General features: G+C 52.2%; 1 protein-coding gene across 1 annotated transcript; it reads right to left on the reverse strand.

Annotated features, from left to right (window-relative positions):
- Nucleotides 1–7,268: 7,268 nt before the first annotated feature.
- LOC139826737 (olfactory receptor 14J1-like) lies at nt 7,269–22,444 on the reverse strand (the record flags this gene model as incomplete). The annotated part of the gene is made up of 2 exons (XM_071803136.1): nt 7,269–7,328; nt 21,542–22,444. Coding segments are annotated over 2 exons (963 nt in total), but the record flags the coding sequence as incomplete, so codon positions are not given.
- Nucleotides 22,445–24,172: the final 1,728 nt, after the last annotated feature.

Genomic DNA, 24,172 nt, shown 5'->3' on the forward strand with positions numbered 1-24,172 from the left:
GATGCTGTAGGACAGGTTGGCATCCTGGATGGATGCTCACAGCTTGGAAGGAAACCTTAACGAGACAATCAAGAGTCCTAATGATAGCATTTGATTCAGGGAGACTCAGCTCATTCCCCAGCCCCACAGACTGCATTGCCCACACCCCACAGGTCAGAGCAAAGCTGGGACACATGTTCCCATGGACACACCTGCAGAAAAGGACCCACAAGATCAGGCTGTGACTCTGCAGCTGAAACTGCCATCCCCAGAGAACCTGAGAGCAAGAACAAGATCCCAACAGCAGTGATCCAGAGCAGGGGAGCAAGAAGGACAATGTGGTGAGGGTGGGTGTGAGAGAGGCCAGGGCAGAGGCAGCCGGGCACTCAGACAGCGTCACCCTTCCCCAGCTGTGCAGCCACCTCCCAGACACCAACATTGCCGGGCAGCTGCTCTCAGCCCCTGTGCTCTGCAGAGGAACTGGAGCTCTGGCTGCACAGGAGCTGCTTCATGCCTTGGAGCCCCCGGCCCTGAGGGCAGAGGCTTTGCTGGGTGGGAGAGGAGGCCAGGGGGCTGCTCACAGGAGGGATCTGCACTGCAGGGGATCACAGGTCGTTTTCTCTATTCTCCCTGCCATAACAATTCCAGGTTTAGTTTCCTTTCTTTTCTGATCATTTCCCTGCTGCCTGGAGTTTCGGCCCCTGGGAGGTGTTTCCCTGTCCATGTCTCTTCCCTGTCAGTGCTCACAGACCCCATCCCACCCTCTGTGCCCTCCCCCTGGCCCTACAGATCCTGCCTGTTCACAGGGCACTGCCTGGGGGCATCTTCCTGTACGCAGGCTGGAAAACAGGACAGGTCAGACTAAGGCTGAGGGGTCCAGCAAAGGTGATGCAGGCGCTGTGCACAGGCAGAGGGGTGGTGAAGGGATGTTATGAGCAGCTGTACTGATCACTCAGAGTTGCAGTTCAGGAGTCTCAGTGACTTGTTTAAGCATGAGAGCTCATTTTCATTTTATCCTTTCCTGTACCCCCCACTCCTTGGGAGAGGAAAAGACAGGCTCAGGAAAGCTCCTTATCTGTCTGGTAATCCTTGCACTGATCTTGTCCTTGAGGCATCCCCTTGGAAAAATGCTGGAGGTGATTTGGAGCTGTGAGCAGCCCTGACCCACACAGCACCCTCTCCACACCAGAAACACATTTCCTGCCCTATAGAGTTTGCTCCTTCATGCGACAGCTTCTCCTCTCAGTGTTGCTGGGATATTCCTGGGCAGGCTGAGCGCTCACCCTGCCAGGCGGCAGAGTCCCTGCCCTGGCACAGCCCTGGGCTGCAGGGACCCTGCTCTGCAGGACAGCCCTGGGCACCCCTGGGAGCTCCCCCTGCAGTCACCCTCAGCAGAAGGTGCCATGATGCACTTTCCCCTTGATGGTGCCGCAGGGAAGCCCTGCTCTGGAGTGTGTTCTTCTCTACAACAGAGATACTGTGAGAGAGACCTGACAGATCCTGTAAATTGTGGGATGGATCATCTTTAGGGTCTCCCTCCAGGAAATGCAGCTGCATTGTCCTACAGCCAGAGACTTACCATGTTAGAACTGTGAAGATTTGTCTTTCAATGAGCCCTCAGCAACGAACCACCTACATTGCCTTTCCCCTCTCTGTGCCTGGCTCCTGTGCCCTCAGTGCTGCAGGCAGAGCCCTCAGCCCTGCTGCGCTGTGCAGAGGAGCTGCTCCTGGGCAGAGCTGTCTCTCTGCAGTGCTGCTGCTTGCCAGGAGCTCCCTCTGTCCCAGGAGCCCAGCCCAGCTCAGCATCATAGGAGCAGCCCATCATGTCCCTTTCTCTGTCCCCTCTGGGCTCCCTCCACATGTCCCTGGGGCTCCAAGGGCACATGCTTTCAAGAAGCCTCAAGTAATCAGTGATGTTGATTCTCTCTCCTCTAAACAGACACTTCTTGCCAGCATTCTGTTCCCTGTATTAAAAAATAAATCAGTATGAGAATCATATTTTCTTGTCCCATCATTAGGCAGGACACCAGGAATGTTACAGCAAATGATCTAATTTCTACAAACTGGGGGAGAAATATCTTCAGTTGAATGAACTTAGGCATTTTGTTCTGCTTTTGTACTCTTAGGTGCAAAGGGACATTCATCAGTCTTTGGCCATGTCATGTCTGTGCTCTGAGGCAAAGCCTTTGCACACATGGGCTGTTGAACACTTGATACCAGGTTTCTTGTGGCAGGTCAGAGCTGGGCTGGTGCCACAGCTGGGGTGGTTCAGCCCAGATGTGAGGCAACGGCCTCAGCCAGGGACCTGACTGGGGAGCTGGAGCTGTCAGTGCTGCAGACAGAGCTGTGGCACGGATGGAATGAACTGCCAGGCAGGGTGGCAGAAGTGAGTTCATCTGGTCTGCAAGGACAGCAGCCTCCAAGCACAGAACAGCCCAGATCAAAACTCAGTCTAGACCTGTAAGGCAATTCAAGTTCCCATAATGAGCTATTACTACAGGAGGAACAGTTAAAGCAGAAATAAAACCAGTGTGGCCACTGATATAATAAGAGTAAGAGGTGAGAATCTCTGTGTCCTCTTGTCTTCCATCTTCACCAGCAAGGTCTCCCAGGTCTCTATGACTGGAGATAGAACAACCAGCAGTGGATAGGGATCAAGTCAGGGGTCACTGGAACTAACACAATCCTTTCCAGTCTGTGGGACAGCAGGGGAAGCATCCCAGGAGCTGAGACAGCAGGACGGTGTCACAGGGAGGCCACTCTCCACCATCTTGGAAAGCTCATGGAGACTGGGGGGACTCCCTGACCACTGGCAGCTCTCACGCAGTGTGTGTAATTTTCAAAAGTGGCCAGTGGGTGAGTAGGGGAACTAAGGGCTGTGCCCCAGAACATGTCCACTGGGACCCCATTTCTGGAAGAGAAGGTGATGGGGTTTACCCAGGGCAGGTTGTGCCTGTCCATCCTCTTTGCTTTCTGTGAGGAAAGGACAGGGTTGTGGACGTGGGCAGAGCAGTGGTGGTCTGTTACCTGGAAGTCAGCAAGGCATTCAGCATCATCCCCCACAACATTTTTGTGTCCAAGGTGGGATATTCTGGTCTGTGTCAGTGTGTAAGTAGATGGGTAAAAAAACAATCTGGATCGTTGGGCTTGGAAACGTGCTATAGAGAGGGAGAAATTTGCCAGTCATGAGGACAGTCAAGCACTGGAAGCTGTTTCCCAGGAGTGCGCACTCACTCTGTCCCAGAAAGTGGCCTGGATGTGTTTGGATAAAGTCCTGAAGTATCTGGTCTGACACTGCTGTGAGCAGGAGGTTGGTCAAGACACCTGCTGACGTCCCTTTGAGCCTGAATGACGCTGTGCTTCGTTCCCCTTCATGTTTTCAGTTTAGACAAAGCTCTCAGGTTCTCCCAGACCGCAGGAATAACTCACATAAGGTGCCAGGATGCTTTACAAGTGCCCCCTGAACAGTCTTTACCACAACTTTTGCATCCTTTCTCATTTACCTCAACCCAGGGTCTTCTTGTTTGCTGTCCTAATGCCCTTCCAGGAAGAACAGCCCGTGTTGTTAACCCATTCAGAGCAGGTTGTTCAAGAGGTGACAGCATCCACGTACAGAGTCTGCACATCTGCCAGGCAGCAAAGCCACCATTACAGAAATGGAGAAGAGGCTCTTGACCAACTCCTTGAACCCAGATATCAGTGTGACATGTCTGCTGAGATTCCAGGGAACACCTAAACAGTAAATGCAGAGCGTGTGAGTCCTCGTTGGGTATCCTGGCTTGTCTCCTGACCCATGTGGTGCTTCAGGCTGTGAAGAGAATCAAAACCAGCCATTTGACTGGGGTAGTTCCATTTTACACGTGTCACACAGGGCAGATGAAGGGAGCTCAGAACTCCAGACTCTGCTGCACAGCTGGGACTGCAGAGACTGGAAATGCAGGTGACAGTGTGTGTCAGTGCACACCACATAAAGATTCTGGCTTCCTTTGTGCCTTTGTACTGACCTGGGATCTGTTCCTTGGCTGCCTTGGTCTCAAAAAGGGACTGTTCCACTATGCCACCTCTACCTCAAGAGGTGTATTCTTTATATAATAATAATAAAAAATGTTTAAAAAAGTGCATTGTTCTACAAACTTCTTTCAAGTCACAACTACTGAGGCGTAGTAGATGCTTGGAAAAGCATGAATGACTGTTAGAACTGAAATTAAAGAGGTTTAGATCATCATGATCACCAGTGAGAATAAGGAGTTCCCTGTTACTGTTACTAGTGACAGTACCACCTTCAGAGCATCTCCATTTTTCCTGGGCTCCAAAGTTCATTCTGCTCAGATTTTGAAAGGATTGCTTCAAAGCCCTGTGACCCAAATCTCTTCAACTGTCTCTCCTCAACAGCCTTTTGCCCCAGGAAGGGAAAACTCCCAATGCAGACACCAAACCAGTGCCCAACTTCCCTGGAGAGCCAGGACAGTTGTGCCACACAACAACCGCCCTTGAAGAAAGCTGCACGTAGTGGGAATTGAAATGGTTTCAAACCAAATAACAGAATAATAACAACATAGAATCATTCCGTTTGGAAAGGGCGATCTAGCAAAAGTCACCCTTTCTGTCCGCGAGTGCAGGGACACTGCTCATGTGCCTCTGCAGAGAGTGGCAGGAGCTGGATCACCTTCTCGGGACAGACTACTTCCAGGAGAGACACAGACACAGGGGTAACTCATCAGGCCTTTATGGCATTTCACTCAGCATCAGTTTGACATATTGGGTGCTGTCCTGTGGCTGCCCTTTCTGCACAAATGATCATACAAAGACAACCATTTAGTAAGACACGGTCATAAAGGGGCTGTTATGGACAAGAAAACTCACCATGAACTCTGGAGAGAGTGAAGAAGTTTATAATAATCACAAGGAAGAATCAAGATCAAGGCCTCTTCTAAAGAGCGGGAGGCCCTGAGCAGCCGTGATTGTCCATGTGTAGGTGTGGGAGAGGGTCAGGGCATGTCAGGGAGAAGCAATGAGATGGCTGATGGCTTCAGTGAACCCTTCCAGCTATGTCTGAGCCCAGAAATGGAAAGTAGTTGATGTCTGCAGGTGGAGGAGGAATGGGAGGAAGATTTTCCTGGGAATATGGAAGGAAGGAAGAAAGGCCTCTCTTGGGCTAATCATGTATGGTAGTGACATTTCCATCCTGTGGGCATGGCTGTGCCTGGGAGATGGGGAATGGCTGCTGCTGGGGTGTTTGTGCTCAGTCATGGCCCATGAGCTGACCCTGCTCTGCTCCTCTCTCACACTGCCCACACTTGGATGGTCCTCAGGAATCATCCATGAACCTGGTGGATGCATGAACCTCCTGGAGTGATGGAGTGTGGATCCAAAGAGAGGATTCAAGCAAGTGTGGGACTGGGACATTGAGGTGTTTGGTGACCATCACCAGGTGTATGAAAGAAGCTGGATGAGTGGTGAGGAACTCACAGGCATTTCCAACTCCACAGAAAGCAGAGCCTTGCAGTTAAAGCAACAGCACTTGACATAAAACGCACCCCCAAAACACAAAACACTCACAGTGACCACAGGAAAAGCCTTGAAAAACATTTGAGAAAAATCTACCAGGTCCCAGGGGTCAGGGCTCAGCCATTGTGATGATGAACAAGCATCAAGGGCTCACATGGCATCAGAGCCACCTCCACATGGCCCTTACCACCTGTAACCAGTGTCTCCAAGTCTTTCCTTCACCAGCCTCCAGGGACAAGGACCTGCACTGGTTGTTTCCTTCACAGCTGTGTCACTGATGGCCCTTCATGGGGTCCCAAACACCCTCAGAAACTTGGGGTTTGCTTCTGCCTTTCACTTCTTTAGAGGTTTGTTCGTTCTTTCAGTAGCTGCAGTTTGGGATCATGGCAACAGAGGGCTCACTAACATCTAAAAGGCTCTTACAAGCCAAGGCTCTCTGCAGTATTTTTCTAAAGGCTTCAAGTCTACTGTTGATGATTAAAGAGATTTCAGGAATAGCCAAACAGAGGGTATTTCCACAATAAAAAGCAATAAAGCCAAATTTATTCTATTTCTTTCCTTGCTCGCCCTTCCATCCCTTTCCAGAACAGGTGGTATCAGCAGCCTTCAGTTCATATTGATGTGGAGCGTCTCTTGAAAAAGACTTAATTTGTCAGAAAAGTGGGTGCCCAAATCACCGTGTGAGGGGAAAGACCAGGACACCTCAAGAGGAGACACACTCCTCTGGACCAAGAGGTGGGTGTTCCCGGCAATCTCAGGTGCCACAGCACAGTGATACCTGTGTTTGGGAGCTGGTCAAGTGACCCATCTCCTGTTCTGTAATGGTGTCTGAGTTTGCTCAGGTCACCCCTGACTTGAGCCCTATCCACTGCTGGGTGTTCTCCAGACTCCTGCCTTCAGGAACAAAGTCCCAGGAGACCTTACTGCTGAAGATGGAGGCAACGAAGCCATGAAGAACCTCAGTCCTGTCTGATTCTGCTTGTATCAAGTTCAGCAGCAAGCCCATGTTCTCCCTGTCTATTCTTTTTTGTTTGTAAGGAAGCTGTATCAGCTCATCTTACTGCCCTCAGCCTCCCCTTTAGGTATCAAGTCCAGGAGAGCTTTGGCATCATCCCCACACCCATGGACAAGGTTTCTAAATTCCTCCCTTGCAGCTTCCCCTGCTTCCACCTCCTGTGTGCTGCCTTTTTGCTCTGCAGCTCCATCAGTTCAGACGAGCAGCCTCACGAGGTAAATGCTTCTTTTCACGGGTACTCGGAGAGATCATTTTTGTACTTGGAGCAGGTTGTCCTGTAAGGCGTCTCGGATTTCCTGAGCTCCTTCACCCTCCGTGACTTTCTCATGTTACCACCTCTACCTGCCATCCCCCAGTATGTCAAAGTCTTCTTCTCTGGAGCCCACCAACCTGTGTTCTGCTGCTGGCCTTCCTCCTTTCCCTCTGGCGCCTGGGACCCCACTGCTCCCTCGTCACGACAGCCAAGGTGGACACTCATGTTCACATCCCTCACCAGCTCTTCCTTCTTCGTTGTTGCCAGATCTAGGTGAGCATCACCCTTGTTGGCCCATCAGACAGTTCTCTTAAGCATTTGGCGCAAGATCCTTTGAACTGTTGGCATCTGCAGCTTTGCCTGGCCAGTGACTGTCACGTTAATTACAGTTCCCCATAGGAAACTGATCATGGACTGGAGACTTTCATACATTGCCGAAAGAAGATCTTTACAATTTCTTCTCCATGATCAATTATTTTGTAACATCCAACATGTTGTCACCCTGTACAGGGTTTACATGGCAAAGTCCTGGAACTGGGCGGTTGGTGTGGATTTGCTACAGTTGTCACCTCTCTAAGAAGACAACAGGAGTCTGACCGACGTCAGACAGAACTGATTTCAGCTGGCTCCAGGTTGGACCCATTCCTTGCCAGATCTGAGCCACTCAGTGATGCTGGCAGCACATCTGGGATATTGTATTTGAGAAAGGGTAAAAAACGCTGCACAACAGCAGGTGGGAGAGAGGAGGGAGGAAATGTGAGAGAAAAGCACTGCAGACACCAAGGTCATATCCCATAGGACCCAAGCAGGTCCCTCAGCAGGCCAAAGCTTGCTCTCCTGAAATCCTGCTCTTGGCCTTGTTATCATCTCCCAGGAGCCTCAGCTCCACTTTCCCATCCCTGACTGTTCCATCCCTGACCAACTCTTTCTGGTTTGTAACTGTGAAATCACACAGGGCACCTCACCCCACTGACTCCTCAGTCACTCGTGTCCGGAAGATGTTGTCAATGAGCTCCAACCCCTCCTGGATGGCTGGTACCTTGCAGATATTGCGATATCTCAGGTCTGCTACAAGGACACGACCCTGGAAACATGAAGCTTCTTTAATTTGTCTGAAGGAGGCCTCATCTCATTCCTCTTCCTCATCAGTGAGTCAGTAGCTGACGTCCAGTGACCACAACATTGCCCATGTTGTTCTGCCCTCTCATGCTGACTCCTCAACCTTCAGCTGACATTGTCTGTCCCCAGGCAGAGCTCCTCGCATCTGCTATTTACGCATCAGAAAACTCTGAATATTGACAAGATGAAGTGACCAGTTCTGTATCAGGGTGGACAATAACCCCATCCATGAGGACAGAGCAGGAACTGAGACGCTGAGCACTGACCCTGAGGAGAAGGGCCTGGGCACTCCAAGGTCCCCACACCAGCCCGTGGTGCACGCTCACCATGAACAAGGCAGCTGCACACGGGGCTGCATGAGGAGGAGCGTGGGGACCCAGACACCTGGAGTTCTCATCCCATTTGGTTCAGCACTGGCATGACCCCACACACACGGGGGTGTGCCAGTGTGCGGCTTCCCAGTTTGGAGAAGCAGGGAGGAACTGGAGAGTGCAGGGCTCTGCCAAGGCAGGTTCAGCACCTTGTGCACATGGTGTGGGATGTTGAGGGACCTGGGCTGCTTTGGCCCGGCAGTGCTGGGGAGGCTGCAGCAGTGCAGGAGTAGCCTGAGAGTGCTTGAAGGGTGGTTTCAGAGGTGGTGGAGGTTTTCTCCATAGTGGAAAAGAGCACGAGAAAGAAATAATGGCCCAAAGTGCAGCTGGGGAGGTCCAGGCTGGACATGAGCAGCAAGGAATGTGACTGGAAGGGCAGTGCTGTGGTGGAGCAGGTCAGCAGAGGGAGTCTGCATCAGCCCAAGGATTTGTGCTTCAAGGAACAGCTGGGGAGGATGCAGAGATCTCAGCAAAGGAAGGAAGATGCTCAGACAAGAGCAAGGTGGGGCAGCAGGGGGGATGTCTCCAGCCTGCAGGGAAAGAGGTGCAGGGGATGCCACAGCACAGGACAGGCTGTGGTGGAGATGATCAAGGGATGTAAAGAGGCTGAAAGCCCCCAGCAGACATGAGCTCCTTCTCCCCTTGGCTATGGCTGTTGTCTGCACCTCTGATGCCTGTGAGGAGACACCTTGTCCTTCCAGCACAGGGGCCTCATGGCCTCCTTGTCCCCAGCCAGGAACCTGGGAGGTGTGGGACCATAGTCCTGCCCTTGGCCTTGCACAGCCCCACATCACACTGTCCAGGAAGGGCCCTGGGCAACGTGGGAGGGACAGGATCTGACTTCCCAGGGCTGGGGTCAGATCTTCGCCTTTTGGTTAATGAAACACATCCAGGTTTACCGATCGTCAGAGGGACATTTATTTTGTTTTTCCTTACCAGTCATCATTGCTTTCAGTTTTCTGTTCTAACCAGACCTGGGGACTGTTCCTCGATAGTGTCCTTCAGTGGGACCCATTAACAGTACAAGAAAATTTGGAGTTTAAATCTGACTTTACTTCTTGAGAGGTTTCTTCACCTTCCTTCAGGGTCTGAGGTCCATGGACTCTGCACCAAAGCCACCAGAGGGGTCATTAAAGCGCCTTGGGCTGCTCCTGTGCTGCTGAACTGGGCTGGGCTCCTGGGAAAGAGGGAGCTCATGGGAAGCGGCAGCGCTGCAGAGAGATAGCTCTGCCCAGGAGCAGCTCCTTTGCACAGCGCAGCAGGGCTGAGGGCTCTGCCTGCAGCACCAAGGGCACAGGAGCCAAGCAGAGAGAGAGAAAGGTAGTCTGGGGTGGGAGAATGCTGAGAGATCACTGGAATCCACATCTTCACAGACATGAAGCCAGTGGCTGCAGGGCATTGCATCTGGCAATCACTGTAGGATCTCAGAAAGCTGTCACATTGAACAGCCTGCAAGAGATGTAAGTACAGCTCTCAGAGATTCTCTGATGCAGAGGAGAGGATGTGCTGCAGAGCAGGGGTTGCCTTCGGCACGGTCACAGTGACAAGACGTGAATGCTGCGTTCTCCTAATAATGGCTGTGGGGTGTAAATATAAATGTGCAGGCAGGGGTGCCCAGGACTGTCCTGCAGAGCAGGGTCCCTGCACCCCAGGGCTGTGCCAGGGCAGGGACTCTGCCACCTGCCAGGGTCAGCGCTCAGCCTGCCCGGGGAGATCCCCACGGTGCTGTAGGGTGAAGCTGTGAGAGGAAAGAACAAGCACTCTTGGACAGGAAAGGTTCTTCTGCTTTGGAGAGGGTGCTGTGTGGGTCAGGGCTGCTCACAGCTCCAGATCACCCCCAGGATTTTTCCAAGGGGGGTGCAGGAAAGGATAAAACAAAAATGAGTTCTCATGCTTAAACACGTCACTGAGACTCCTGAACTGCAACTCTGAGGGATCAGCACATCTGCTAGAAGGTTCATAACATCCCTTCACCACCCCTCTGCCTGTGGACAGCACCTGCATCACCTTTGCTGGACCCGTCAGCCTAGTCTGACCTGTCCTGTTTTCCAACCTGCAAACAGGAAGATGCCCCCAGGCAGTGCCCTGTGAACAGGCAGGATCTGTAGGGCCAGGGGGAGGGCACAGAGGGTGGGATGGGGTCTGTGAGCACTGACAGGGAAGAGACATGGACAGGGAAACACCTCCCAGGGGGAGAATCTCCAGGCACCAGGGAAATGATCAGAAATGGGAGGAAACTGAACCTGGAATGGTTATGGGAGGAAGAACAGAGAAAAGTCCCTGTGACCCCCTGCAGTGCAGATCCCTCCTGTGAGCAGCCCCCTGGCCTCCTGTCCCACCCAGCAAAGCCTCTGCCCTCAGGGCTGGGGGCTCCAAGGCATGAAGCAGCTCCTGTGCAGCCAGAGCTCCAGTTCCTCTGCAGAGCACAGGGGCTGAGAGTAGCTGCCCGGCAATGTTGGTGTCTGGGAGGTGGCTGCACAGCTGGGGAAGGGTGACGCTGTCTGAGTGCCCGGCTGCCTCTGCCCTGGCCTCTCTCACACCCACCCTCACCACATTGTCCTTCTTGCTCCCCTGCTCTGGGTCACTGCTGTTGGGATCTTGTTCTTGCTCTCAGGCTCTCTGGGGATGGCAGTTTCAGCTGCAGAGTCACAGCCTGATCTTGTGGGTCCTTTCCTGCAGGTGTGTCCATGGGAACACGTGTCCAGCTTTGGTCTGACCTGTGGGGCTGGGGACTGAACCATGTGTGTCTTGGGCTAAATGTGGGGAACTGAGACCTTAGGAAAGGGTGAGACATTTCATGGTCTGAGGTGGATCCCTCTGCTCTCAGCAGTGTCTGCTGGCTTTTCAGGATGACATGGGAGTGTGATCAGGCTCCATCTCAGAAAGGTGCCAGCCCAGGGCAGCTGGAGCAGGACAGAGGGACAGAGCAGCTGCCCTCACTCTGCACTGACCCACAGGCATCCTCTGGTCTCACAGGTCTCGCTCTGTTCTCCCTGAGTGCAGCAGAAATGCTGAGGGTTTCTGACACCCAAGAACACTCCCCAGGGTGGGAGGGCAGAAGGAGCTGTAGAAACACCAGACCTCACCAACTCAGTTTCTCAGACCTGGGGGTACAGATGCTGACAGTCCCTTCTGCACCAGGAGCGGTTCCAGCTGACACAGCTGAACCCCAGGACTGGCCCCTGCCCCACCCAATCACACAGGGTCAGGCTGACTGCTCAAGAGCCCCTGGGCAGAGACCCTGCTCTTCATTGCACACTCATCAAGCACCGACGAGGGCTCCAGCCAGCGCATTCTCCTGGAAAAAGAAAAAAATGTGTCTCTTTGTGGGATGGTCTGTGGGAAATGGCTTTGTTTTCTCCCAGAGAAGTCTCATCTAAACTATCACTGTCTTTTCCTCCTTGCACACGTCCTCATGCCCACAGGCAAATGTCCAACAGCAGCTCCATCACCCAGTTCCTCCTCCTGCCATTCACAGACACACGGGAGCTGCAGCTCTTGCACTTCTGGCTCTTCCTGGGCATCTACCTAGCTGCCCTCCTGGGCAACGGCCTCATCATCACCACCATAGCCTGGGATCAGCACCTCCACACCCCCATGTACTTCTTCCTGCTCAACCTCGCCCTCCTTGACCTGGGCTCCATCTGCACCAGTCTCCCCAAGTCCACGGCCAATTCCCTCTGGGACACCAGGGTCATTTCTTATATGGGATGTGCTGCCCAACTGTTTTGCTTTGTCTTTTTCATTTCAGCAGAGTATTCTCTTCTCACCATCATGTCCTACGACCGCTACGTTGCCATCTGCAAACCCCTGCACTATGGGACCCTCCTGGGCAGCAGAGCTTGTGTCCACATGGCAGCAGCTGCCTGGGCCACTGGGTTTCTCTATTCTCTGCTGCACACGGCCAATACATTTTCACTGCCACTGTGCAAGGGCAATGCCCTGGGCCACTTCTTCTGTGAAATCCCCCAGATCCTCAAGCTCTCCTGCTCAGACTCCTACCTCAGGGAAATTGGTCTTCTCATATTTGGTGCGCTTTTTTTTGAGGCATGTTTTGTGTTCATTGTGTTGTCCTATGTGCAGATCTTCAGGGCCGTGCTGAGGATCCCCTCTGAGCAGGGACAGCACAAAGCCTTTTCCACCTGCCTCCCTCACCTGGCTGTGGTCTCCTTGTTTATCAGTACCGGCACGTTTACCTACCTGAAGTCCCGCTCCATCTCCTCCCCTTCCCTGGACCTGGTCGTAACTGTTCTGTATTCACTGGTACCCCCAACATTGAATCCCCTCATCTACAGCATGAGGAACAAGGATCTCAAGGATGCTCTAAGGAAGCTGCTGACTGGATGTTTTTCAGGAGCCACAGGCTGCCTGATTTTCCCTGCAAAGGCCTCCCTGTGTATGTCATGACTGGCCAAGTCTGATTTCCTTCACTACTTTTTTTTCCACTTGTGATATTCTTGCTCTCAAACAAATGTCACTATTCAACCCCTGTTGCTAAGGTATCTGTTCATCTTGGGTGACCCAGAGACTTGTGTGAATGGGGAGTTGCTCAGTGTAATTAAGTGAAATAAAAGAAGCTACAGCAACTTTTTTTTTTTTTTGTTTTTTTTTGGTCAGAGATCCATCTTCTGCATAGTCAGAATTAATGGGAAATGAAAACAGCTTTCCGGCTGCACCAGGTTTGGAAAGGCTGCTCTGTGCCTGGAGCAGTAAGAGCTCTTGAGGATCTCAAGGACCAGGGCTTTTGTGCTGGCCTGGGGAGAGGGGATGGCATGGAGGGGCTGCAGACCTCTCAGGATCTGCTGGAGAGGAGAGTGAAGGACACACAGGTGCCTCCTTTTCCTATTGCTGTGCATGTTCACCCACCTCTGGGGTGACCCCTCTCTGAGCCCCAGGAGCTGCTGTGCCCTTCAAAGGGGCAGAGGCTGTGGGGTGAGTGCCCAGAGCACCTGCAATGGGCACTGGTGTGGGACCAGCCCTGACTGGGCTTTGCTGGGCAGAGGGCATTAGGGGTAGAGAGAGGGCGGGGGAGGTGGGAGAGACTCGAGGAGCTTGGCTGGGTTGGAAAGGACCTGAGAGAGAAACATCAACCTGTATCTCGTGCTGCATGGCCATGCAGGGTGAAGACTCACACCAGGAGTTGTGGTGCAGAGCCAGGGCTTGTGTGAGGGATCAAAGACATGCAGGTGCAGAAGAGAGGAGGCTGCTCTGTGCCCTTGGTATCATAGACAGACCAGGAAGGTGACCCAGGACTTTTGTCGCCCCCCAACCACTCATCATCTCTCGTGGGCCATGGTCCACCACTGGCTGCTCAGCCCAGGTTTACGGGTGAGGTTCCCTGTGAGGCCATGTCCATCCTCCTGCTGGGCTGAGGGCCTGTCTCAGGGAATGGCCAGCCCTGCCCAGCCTCTCTCCCGGCCCAGACCCTGGCAGAGCCTGGGGCAGGGTCGTCTGTGACCCCACAGCTGACACGGCCTCTCCAAGAGCTTGGAGAGGCTGCACAACAGGAAGACCATGGGCTGACAAAGCACAGGGACTTCTGTGTGCATCACATTGGGAGACCATTCCCCATCCCAAATACACCCTGCCCTGCGCTGAGCCTGCACTGTGGGGCTGTGGGAACATCTGTGGGGCAACAGACAGGAGCCACAAAGCAGCTGCCAGGGGTGACAGCAAGGACAGGGGCAGACAAGGAGTTCATGTGCATTGGCTTTGCTGTGCAGGGATGACTTTGGGAAAGGCAAAGCTCACCTGCAGTTGGGGGCTGCAAGAAAAGTCCAGAGCAAAACCAAGAGCTTCAACAGCTGCATCAGAGACCACAGCTGAAGAAGGGAAACGGAGTGCTGAGGAACTCAATGCCTCCTGTACCTGGGTCTTTACTGAAACATCGCCCAGGCTTCTGTTCAAGGGGTTCAAGGAGGAGAACACTTCTTAGCAGGACCCTCAGGAAACCTCAGCAGGACCAACACCAGTGTCTGCCCCTTACAGGGGACTCACCCGGCAATGGCACAGGCTGGTACATCGTGGCTGGGAGCAGCTGTGGGAAAGGTCTGGGTGGGCAGGGAGCTGGACAGGAGGCAGCGTGTGCCCTGGTGCAAGGGAGGCCAGAAGCACCCCGGACTGTATCACCAGGCGCTCGGCCAGGAGGTGGAGGGAAGGGATTCTCTGAAATACGCCATCCAGATCTCAGATCCCAATTCAGGAAGGATATTGGCAAGCAGAAGTGGGTTGAGCAAAGGGCCTCAGGACAGCCAGGGACTGGAGCACTTGTCCTGTGGGGAGAAACTGAAGGAGCCGGGCCTTTCCAGCCCAGAGAAGGGAAGGATGACAGGGACCTCATCACAGCCTGTCAGCACCAATGAGGAGGTCATGGAGAACACACAGCCAGACTCTTCACCGTGGTGTGTGGCAGAAGGACAAAAGAGGATGTGTGGAAGGTGAAAGAGGAGAGGTTCAGCCAGGACATCAGGAAAAGCTTTTTGCCTAGGAGAAGGGTGGCAAATTCATTTTCACCGGGCGTCACATCAGCCTCACAGTTGCCTTCAAAGGACCGAATGCAATTTTAGGACCATACGAAAGTAACTACTCCTACATTTATACAGTCCTTAAACTACATTCGGCCCTTTGAAGGCAACCATGAGGTAGACGTGGCCTCCAGTGAAAATGAACTTGATACCCCTGCCCTAGGAGCTCAACCAAGTGCTGTCTCAGGTCACTCAGAGAGGCTCTGCAGCCTCTGTCCTTGCAGGTTTTCAATCTCTGATTGAATCAAGGCTTGAACACCTTGGTGTGACCCAGTTGGTGAACAGGTTGGACTGCAGACTCCTGAGGTCCCTTCAGCCTGAGTTCTCCTATGGTTCCATTGTGATGTTGGGCTCTGTTTCTAACTGGAGCAGAGCAGATGATGATGGGGCAGGATCCACCTGTGCTGTAGGTGACCATCAAACCAACATCTCAGCCAGGGAACCAGCCAACACCTCAGTGTGACTCGCTCTGGGCAAAGTGTGAGGAGTCCTGGGCAGGGAAGGTTCAGAGAGCATGGGGCGCTATGCAAGACACAAAATGATCTTGGCTTCATGCCTGCAGGCCCATCCGATGTCAGTTAATGTCAATGAAAATTAAAATAAGAAGAACTGAAGACAAAGATCCAAAGCAAAGGAAGGTGTCAACATACTTTACTTTACTTTTTCTTTAGGGGAAGTTTCTTTTCATTGAAAAGGAAAGAGTTTTCCAGAACTGGCCATGGAGTTAGGACACAAATGTCTTCAGCTCCAGGGACAAAACCACCTGGTGCCACAAACACCCTGGGAACCCCTGCCCAGGCTCCCCCTGCATTGCAAGGTGCTGTGGTTTCCCAGGTCCTGTGTGATAGATGCCAATCCCAGGTCAGCACCTCAGGTGCACTGGGGCCCCAAAAATGGCACTATCTGTTTATGGTGAGACAGCTGATGACTGATGTCTGCCTGGAAACGTGCACGTTTGTGCAGTTGTTTTGTTTGTAGCTTGTTTTGTTGTTGCTGTTGTTGCTGTTTTGTTTTTGGTTTTGGTTGTTGTTATTGTTTAGTCGGTTTGGGGTTTTTTTGCATCCGTTTTCTGGGTTTTTTTGTTTCTTTTGTTTGGTTTGTTCATTTGTTTAATTGGAGATTTTTGTGCAGTTGTTTGTTTAACTTATTAAAATTTAAAAGAAAAAAGCCAAAAAGTGAATTATGGGGAAGAAGTGTACTAAAGATTGGAGAAGAAATACTGGTCTTCCCCTGTACTTCTACTACCAACACTACTATTTCATCTCCCTCATCCTTCAGGAGTTCCCACCTCTCCTGATTAAATGTCCCTGTCAAGGGACAACTTTCCAGCACTGTCTGGATGTTTGCCCTTCCCAGTGCTCTCAGGTTTCTCCTCCACTTGCTCTTTGGTCATTCAGTTCCTCTCAACTGTCTGGTTTCCTGCTTTGAGCTTCAGGGAGTTACAAACTTGTCCCATTCTTCAGAGCTCTAATTAACATGGCAGTCAACACATTTATTGTGTTTATTTCTATCCTTTAATGTCTCCCTGTCTAAACCAGTTCTTGTGTGGATGTCCCTTGTGGATGGCGGACCTCATCAGATCCAGCTTACACACACAGTTGAGGAAAGTGTTTTACTGTTTGTTAAACTGTGCAGTGTTTGCACAGGAGAGCAGGTGGAGCTGGTGCACAGGAGCTGCAGCATCTCCTGCAGAGCTCAGTGGAGAAGTCTGATGTGAGGAAAAGTGGTGCAAGTCTCTGGTGGCCAATGAGGGAACCGGCAGACTAGGGGTGGGGGTGAGGAGCGAGGTTGTCCATACAGTGTCCAGCCTCAAGGGACTGTTCTCCTGCCTGCCCAGATGTCTTCAGGAGACCCTCTGGATCAATGTCCAGTGTAGAATGCTGCTGTCACTTCTTCTACACACTGAAAAATAACAGAAAATACCCTTGAAAGAAAAAACCCTCCTTCATGAAATGTTCTTTGAAATCTTCATCACTAAGTGTCCCACTGAAACCTCTCCAGTTAATTCTACAACTCTTAAAGATTTGAAGAAATCATGGAAAAAAACACTCGTTAGGGCTTTCTGTGTTTTAATGAGCCCCATGGCATATTTGGTGCTGAGTCCATGAACCTCAGATACCAAGCACAGACTGAAGAATCTGCTCGAGAAGTACAAGTCAGAAGCAAACTCCAAAGTACCTTGAAGCATTAATGGGCCCCACTGAGGGCTGTTACTGACAAAGCCTCCCCAGGGGCTCGTTAGAGCAGATAATTGGAGGCAGTGATTGCATCAGGCAAAGGCAAAGTGCAGCAGCTCTGATGCTGAGAAAACCCTTAGTTTGTTTGATGAAGGACAATGGCCAAGCCTTGAGCCCCTGCCCCTAGGAAGGGAGATCCTGTCCCTCACATGTGTCTCAGGACTCTTCCTGGGGATGTGGGGAGTGCGATGCCCAGTGCAGGGCAATGGTGTGACACTCCCTGGGGGTGCAAGGAGTCGATGGAGTGCCACGGCCAAGAAGAGAGTGGACAATCTCCTCACACACACGATGTGAACTGTCTTCGTTGTCCCGCGCAGGGACAGGAGTTGGACTCTATGATCCTGTGGGTCCCTTTCTACTGAAGACATTCTATGATTCTATGAAATACTAGGTCAAAAGTCCATGTTTTCATTGTACAGATGAGATGTAAGCACACACGGCTTAGGACTCTTCCTGGGACGCTGGGAGTGCAAGGTTGAGGGAAGGACAACACTGGTACAACAGCTTCCAGCTTCCCCATGGGGCTGCAAGGAGGCAATGAGGCCCCAGTTCCATGAGGACAACCTGTCTTCTCCTGGGCCTCCATGACAGAGACAGCTGCCATGGCCAAGTGGACAGAGATCTGGGTTCTTTGAGTGCCTTCCAGCCTTGCCAGCGCCCTTTGCCATCTCCATCATAGCCTGTTCCACACAGTCCTACCCCTGCCCCTCTCTCCCTGCAGGCTGCAGACACCCATCTCGCTTCCCCACCTGCTCTCACCCCAGCATTTCTGCACCTTCACTGATGTGTCCGCACCCTCACTGGCTGCTCTTTGGAACACAAACCATGGGCTGATCCAGCTCCCTCTGGGTGACCTCTTGCACCACAGCACTGCCTTTCCAGTGACATTTCTTCCTCCTGATATCCAGTCTCTACTTCCCAGTCTGCACTTTGTGACTGTTGTTTTTCTCTGCCGCTTTTTCCCACTTCTTGAGAAACCTTTACCATCTCAGAAACTGCCCATCAAGCAGGGATCCCAACCTGTTAGTCTTCTTGTGGTCTTGCACTTGACCAGAGAGAAGGAACCTCACCATGATCTCCTAAATCCCATGACTGCTGCTGGTCTTCCAGCTTCTCTGATAGACACGACCATGTTCCTGCTGCTGTCCCGTCATGTTCTCAGGTGTGATGGACATGACAACCCAGCTCCAACCCCTCTTCCTGGGTAGGACCTGTGGGCATGTTGACAGAGGTTCTTTCCCAGCCATGTCCCTGCTGCTGGCCTGTCCCCTCCGGACACAGAACTGACCCTACTGTCCCCTTCACAGCTGTACCCTTCCAACTCAGTTATGAGTTCCTGAGACACAAGTGACCTCATAATACCATACCCACCCATCACCGTCCTCATAACCCAGGCATAACACAGGACCTGACCGGATTAAACAAATATATTTCCTTCTAACTATTTGAGTGAGAAAATTCTCTTCAGTAACTACTGTTTTTATGTTGATACCATCTCCTCCTCTGCCTTTTTTTTTTCTTTTTTCATCTTCAAAAATTTGTCCAGGGGAAAGATTCATTGAATCATAGAGTAGGTCAGATTTGAAGAGATCCCTGAACATCTTCTTGTTTCACTCTCTTTCTCAAAGCATGGTGTCCAAGTGAGGTTGTTCAAGGTCTCCACTCAGTTTTGTGTCATCTCCATCACATCATAGAAAGGAGAATAAAGACTTTCAGTAGTTTCGGCCCAAATGTTGGTCACTGAGGGATGACACAAATAACTGCGCAGAGGACACTGCGTCACAGATTATATTTGGGCTTGATATTTCAGTGAACTTCCCACCAAGCATCCAGTTCTTCAGCCCAGACAGCATCAATCCAGCTCTAAGGACACCAGGGGTGACCATGTCCAAGGCCTGGCACAATTTCATACACATAACATGTCTTTCTTTCCCCTGCCCATTTTGGTACACAAGTCCCTTTCTTGTCCTTCAAGTGCCTGCGGATGGCTGCAAGAGGACTTGTCCCATCACCTTCCCAGGGACAGAGGCAGGCTGAGCAGCCTGTGATTCTTCCCATTCTCCTTCCTACCTTTCTTGAAGATGGGTTTGACAGATGCCAGGTCCTCCTTAGTTGCACTGTCATTTTGAAAGCGCAATCCAGAATCACAGGCCAGGGTGACGTAACAGACAGGAGCACTTGCAATGAGCCTGTCCAGGGCAATCGAGGTGAATCTCACTGGGTCAGTGGGGTTTGTTCCCAGAGTCACACACAGAAATGTCAGGTTTCTGTCAGCGTCCACAACTGAGTTGGCTTTGTGGACTCTCATGTGAGGTAGAATCATAGAATCATAGAACACTCTGATTGAAAGAGACCCTTGGGATCACTGAGTCCAACCACAACCCAGCTCTTGCACAAAACCATGTCTCTAAGAACCTTGTTTAAACGCCTTTTAAACCCCTCCAGAGATGGTGACTTCACCACTGCCCTGGGCAACCTGTTCCACCACCTGACAACCCTTTCTGGGAAATATTTTTTCCTAATATCCAAAATAAACCTCTCCTGGTGCAAGCTGCGGCCATTTCCTCTTGTCGTATCACTTGCTTCTTGGGAGAAGAGACCAAGACCCTCCATATTCCAACCTCCTTTCAGGCAGTTGTGGACAGTGAGAAGGTCTCCCCTCAGTCTCCTGTTCTCCAGGATGAACAGCCCCGGTTCCCTCAATTGCTCCTCGTCAAACTTGTGCTCCAGGCCCTCAGCAGCTTTGTCGCCTCCTCTGTGCTCTCTCTAGTGCCTCAATGTCTTTCTTGAGATGAGGGGCCCAAAACTGAACAGAGGATTCAAGATGCAACCTCACCAGTGCCCGAAACAGTGGCACAACTGCTTCTCTAGTCCTGCCGGCCACGCCATTCCTGATACAAGCCAGGATGCTGGTGGCCTTTTTGGCCACCTGGGAACATTCTGGCTTATGTTCAGCAACTGTCAGTCAACACCCGCAGATCCCTTTCCTACAGGCAGCTTTTCAGCCCCTCTTCCCTGAGCCTGGAGCATTCACAGGGTTGGTGTGACCCAAGTGATGGACCCAGCACTTAGCTTTGTTAAACCTCATACAATTGTCCTCAGTCCAATGATCCAGGTGTCCCATGACATGGGACATGAGAATTGGACATCGGGAGCTCAGTTCAAGGCAGTACATCCCAGTGCTGCATTCAGCTGGTCTCCCATGGGATGTTACAGGCAACATGAAGTGACCTCATGACTGACTGTCCAACAGGCCTTCATGGAACCTGCAGGAGTAGTTGATGGTGTTTGTACTGAGTCGGGTTCACCTTATGTACGTGATATGTATGCTCATATCTCATCCGTACAATGAAAACACAGACTCAGTGTCCTTGTGTTGAGGGATGAACAACCTCTCTCAGCTGGGGTGAAGGGCCAATGCAGGAAATGGTGGTTTTGAGGGGGTGGTCTGTGATGACTGGGGAAGCTGCCCCAGGACAGTCCCATGAACATGAGCACACACCAGACCCTGCTCTGCTGGTCCTTCAGGACTCTCCCAGGAGCCTGGCTGGGAGAGGACACTGCTGTGTGCCAGCCCTGCACACTCACACACTTCAGCTGTTCACTGGTATTTTCTTCTCTGGGGCATTTGCCAGTTCAACCCTCGCACCTCCTCCTGAATCGTGCCCCCCCACCGTATTGCCAGTTGAGCCCAGCAGAGCAGCCACACTGGAACTGGTCCCACAGCAGTGGGGTCCAGTGAGAATGAAGGACACCGAGAATGTTCATCCAGTCGGCATGCTGAGCAGATCTCCAGCCCAGGCAGCTTGCAGACCCAGGTCCAGACTTGCCCCCCAGGACAGTATGAGACATTTGGCCTCGGAGATCTTCAGGAAGGTCCTGCTGCCACAGTACCAGGGCCACCTGCCCCAAGCTGCCACCTGCAGCAAAGGGTTTCTCTTTCCACCTCTTTTCTGCACACATTCCGTGCCACACGCTTCTCCTGGAACATCCCATCTCCCCACAGAGCCCTTTCCCAAGAGAGCTGAGCTATGCTGACCTGTCTGGTTGTTCCTGCACCCCTTTCCCATGCTCCATACAGCCCCGAGCTGCCGGTGCTGCTCTGCAGAGCAAGTGGGCTGTGGTGCCCAGGACCATGGGGTGAGTCCACAGATTCATGTTGGTCAGGATGGGAGGAAGACCCAGCTCAGGGCGGCTCCTACTCACTCCCCCTCAGCACACAGACATGGCTTCTGCAGCTCCAGAGATCTCAGAGAGAGGATTCTGGGCAAACAAGTCAGTGCAGGGTCAGTCCTTTATTTCATTTAAACACACAGAGAGTACAGATCTTTATTTACACAAAGATTAAAGGTCCAATGAGACAGGTACAGAGAGACATAGACATTAGACGATAAATACTTTTCCTTGTGGATAGCATTAATACAACCAAGAAAAGCAAACACCAAAGAAGACAAAAAAACCCTGAAAAACTCAGGCTGAGCTTGTAATGAGCTATATTACAAGTGACATGCAAAAGAAGAAGGTAGGTAACATACTGCTTTTGAAAAGCAAACAGTCATCAGTTTCCTTATGGCATCCTTGAACTTCTGGTTCCTCATGCTGTAGATGAGGGGGTTCACTGCTGGAGGCACCACTGAGTACAGAACAGACACCACCAGGTCCAGGGATGGGGAGGAGATGGAGGGGGGCTTCAGGTGGGCAAACATGGCAGTGCTGAGGAACAGGGAGACCACGGCCAGGTGAGGGAGGCAGGTGGAAAAGGCTTTGTGCCGTCCCTGCTCAGAGGGGATCCTCAGCACGGCCCTGAAGATCTGCACATAGGACAGCACAATGAAAACAAAACACACAGAAGCAAAACAGGCACCGACCACAATAAGCCCAAGTTCCCTGAGGTAGGAGTGTGAGCAGGAGAGCTTGAGGATCTGGGGGATTTCACAGAAGAACTGGCCCAGGGCATTGCCTTTGCACAGTGGCAGTGAAAATGTATTGGCCGTGAGGAGCAGAGCAAGGAGAAACCCAGTGGCCCAGGCAGCTGCTGCCATGTGGACACAAGCTCTGCTGCCCAGGAGGGTCCCGTAGTGCAGGGGTTTGCAGATGGCAACGTAGCGGTCGTAGGACATGATGGTGAGCAGATACAACTCTGCTGAAAATAAAAAGACAACGCAAAAGACTTGGGCAGCACATCCCATAAAAGAAATGGCTCTAGTGTCCCAGAGGGAGTTGGCCATGGACTTGGGGAGAGTGGTGGAGATGGAGCCCAGGTCGAGGAGGGAGAGGTTGAGCAGGAAGAAGTACATGGGGGTGTGGAGGTGCTGGTCCCAGGCTATGGTGGTGATGATGAGGCCGTTGCCCAGGAGGGCAGCTAGGTAGATGCCCAGGAAGAGCCAGAAGTGCAAGAGCTGCAGTTCCGGTGTGTCTGTGAACGCCAGGAGGAGGAACTGGGTGATGGAGCTGCTGTTGGACATTTGCTGTCTGTGAACATGGGGACCTGTGCAAGGAGGAAAAGACAGTGACAAATTAGGGGAGACTTCTCTGAGCAAACTAAACATGCTTTTTCTCATTAAAACCTCGTCCCTGAAAGAGGGATATGTCAGTTTATTTTGTTTCTACAAAATGAGAAACATGTTTCATCACAACTTAAAATACAGCTTAGGTACCTGGTTTCCATGAATCATCTCTGGGGCAAGACCCCCAGTGTTGGTGTCAGAACAAGAATGGAACCACACTCCCACGCTAATCCCATACAGCAAGAGCACCAGGGAGAGGTGGAGAAACAGGGAAGGACACTGAAGTGTTCCAGAAAATTAAAGCAATAACAGAAAGGCAGACGGGCAGGCTGTGGAACCTCCTCCTTACCCGGCTGTGCTGATGTCACTCACATAATGACACTGTAGAGCAAGTACGTTTAGCACCTTTTCTGCGTACCACGTACCAGGAACCCTTCACCTGGAGGTGCAGCTGCTGAGGTGAAGACTCATGACCTGGACCCCATGGCTTTGGGGCAGAGGCTCTGCTGGGGAAGAGAGGAGACCAGGGCTTGCACTGGGAAACATCTCTGCACTGCAGGAGGTGGCAGGGGGGGTCCTGAATCCCGCCTCCCCAGCATTTCTGGTAGTAGTTAACTCTTCCTGCCCATGCCTGTGCTGCCTGCAGCTGTGTCTCTGTCCCTGGCTCTGCTCCCTGTCAGTGTCACAGACCCCGTCCCACCCGCTGTGTGCTCAGCTCTGTCCTGCTCACACCTCCTGGCACTGCCCAGGGGCAGCTCTGTGTGTGCAGCGGCTCAGGAGCAGCTCAGACAAGTCCTAACTAGAACTGGGGTCTCAGTGTCTTCTCCAAAGAGAGAAATAAATCCCCATCTCCCACTGCACACCCAGACAACCAAGAGTGGAAAACTGAAAGCACAGACTCCTTCCCTTGCAGCTGTTCCTGTCTTGATGTCGTTGTTCAGAAGGACCCTCTGCCATGTCTGTGGGGTTGATCTGGAGCTCTGAGCAGCCCTGACCCACACAGCACCCTTCAACCCCACAAGCTCCCTGCCTGCCCTGCCGAGGGTCACTCCTTCCACCCACAGCTGCTGCCATGGGATCTCCCCGGGCAGGCTGAGCGCTGACCCTGGCAGGCGGCAGAGTCCCTGCCCTTGCACAGCCCTTGGGTGCAGGGACCCTGCTCTGCACGACAGCCCTGGGCACCCCTGGGTGCTCACCCGGCTTCACAGCTGTTCAACACTGCCTGACAGAGCCCCCTCCTTACAGATCCCACAAGCTGTGCCTGTGCCAGTTTTAGGAGATGCCTCTAGGAGCTACAGCTGCATTGCCCTGCACCCAGAGACTTACCATGACAAGGGCTGCAAAGGTTCCTCCTCCAGTGAGCTCTCAGTCATCCTCCCATTCCTGACCACCTTTCATCCCTCTCTGCCTTGCTCGTCTCCCTGAGATCCCCAGGCAGAGCCCTCAGCCCTGCTGCGCTGTGCAGAGGAGCTGCTCCTGGGCAGAGCTGTCTCTCTGCAGCGCTGCCGCTTGCCAGGAGCTCCCTCTGTCCCAGGAGCCCAGCCCAGCTCAGCAGCACAGGAGCAGCCCAAGGTGCTTTAATGACCCCTCTGGTGGGTTTGGTGCTGAGTCCATGAACATCAGACCCTGAGGGGAAGGTGAAGAAACTTCTCAAGAAGT

This window comes from Patagioenas fasciata, unplaced genomic scaffold, assembly GCF_037038585.1.
Source record: "Patagioenas fasciata isolate bPatFas1 unplaced genomic scaffold, bPatFas1.hap1 Unplaced_113, whole genome shotgun sequence".
NCBI lineage: Eukaryota > Metazoa > Chordata > Aves > Columbiformes > Columbidae > Patagioenas > Patagioenas fasciata.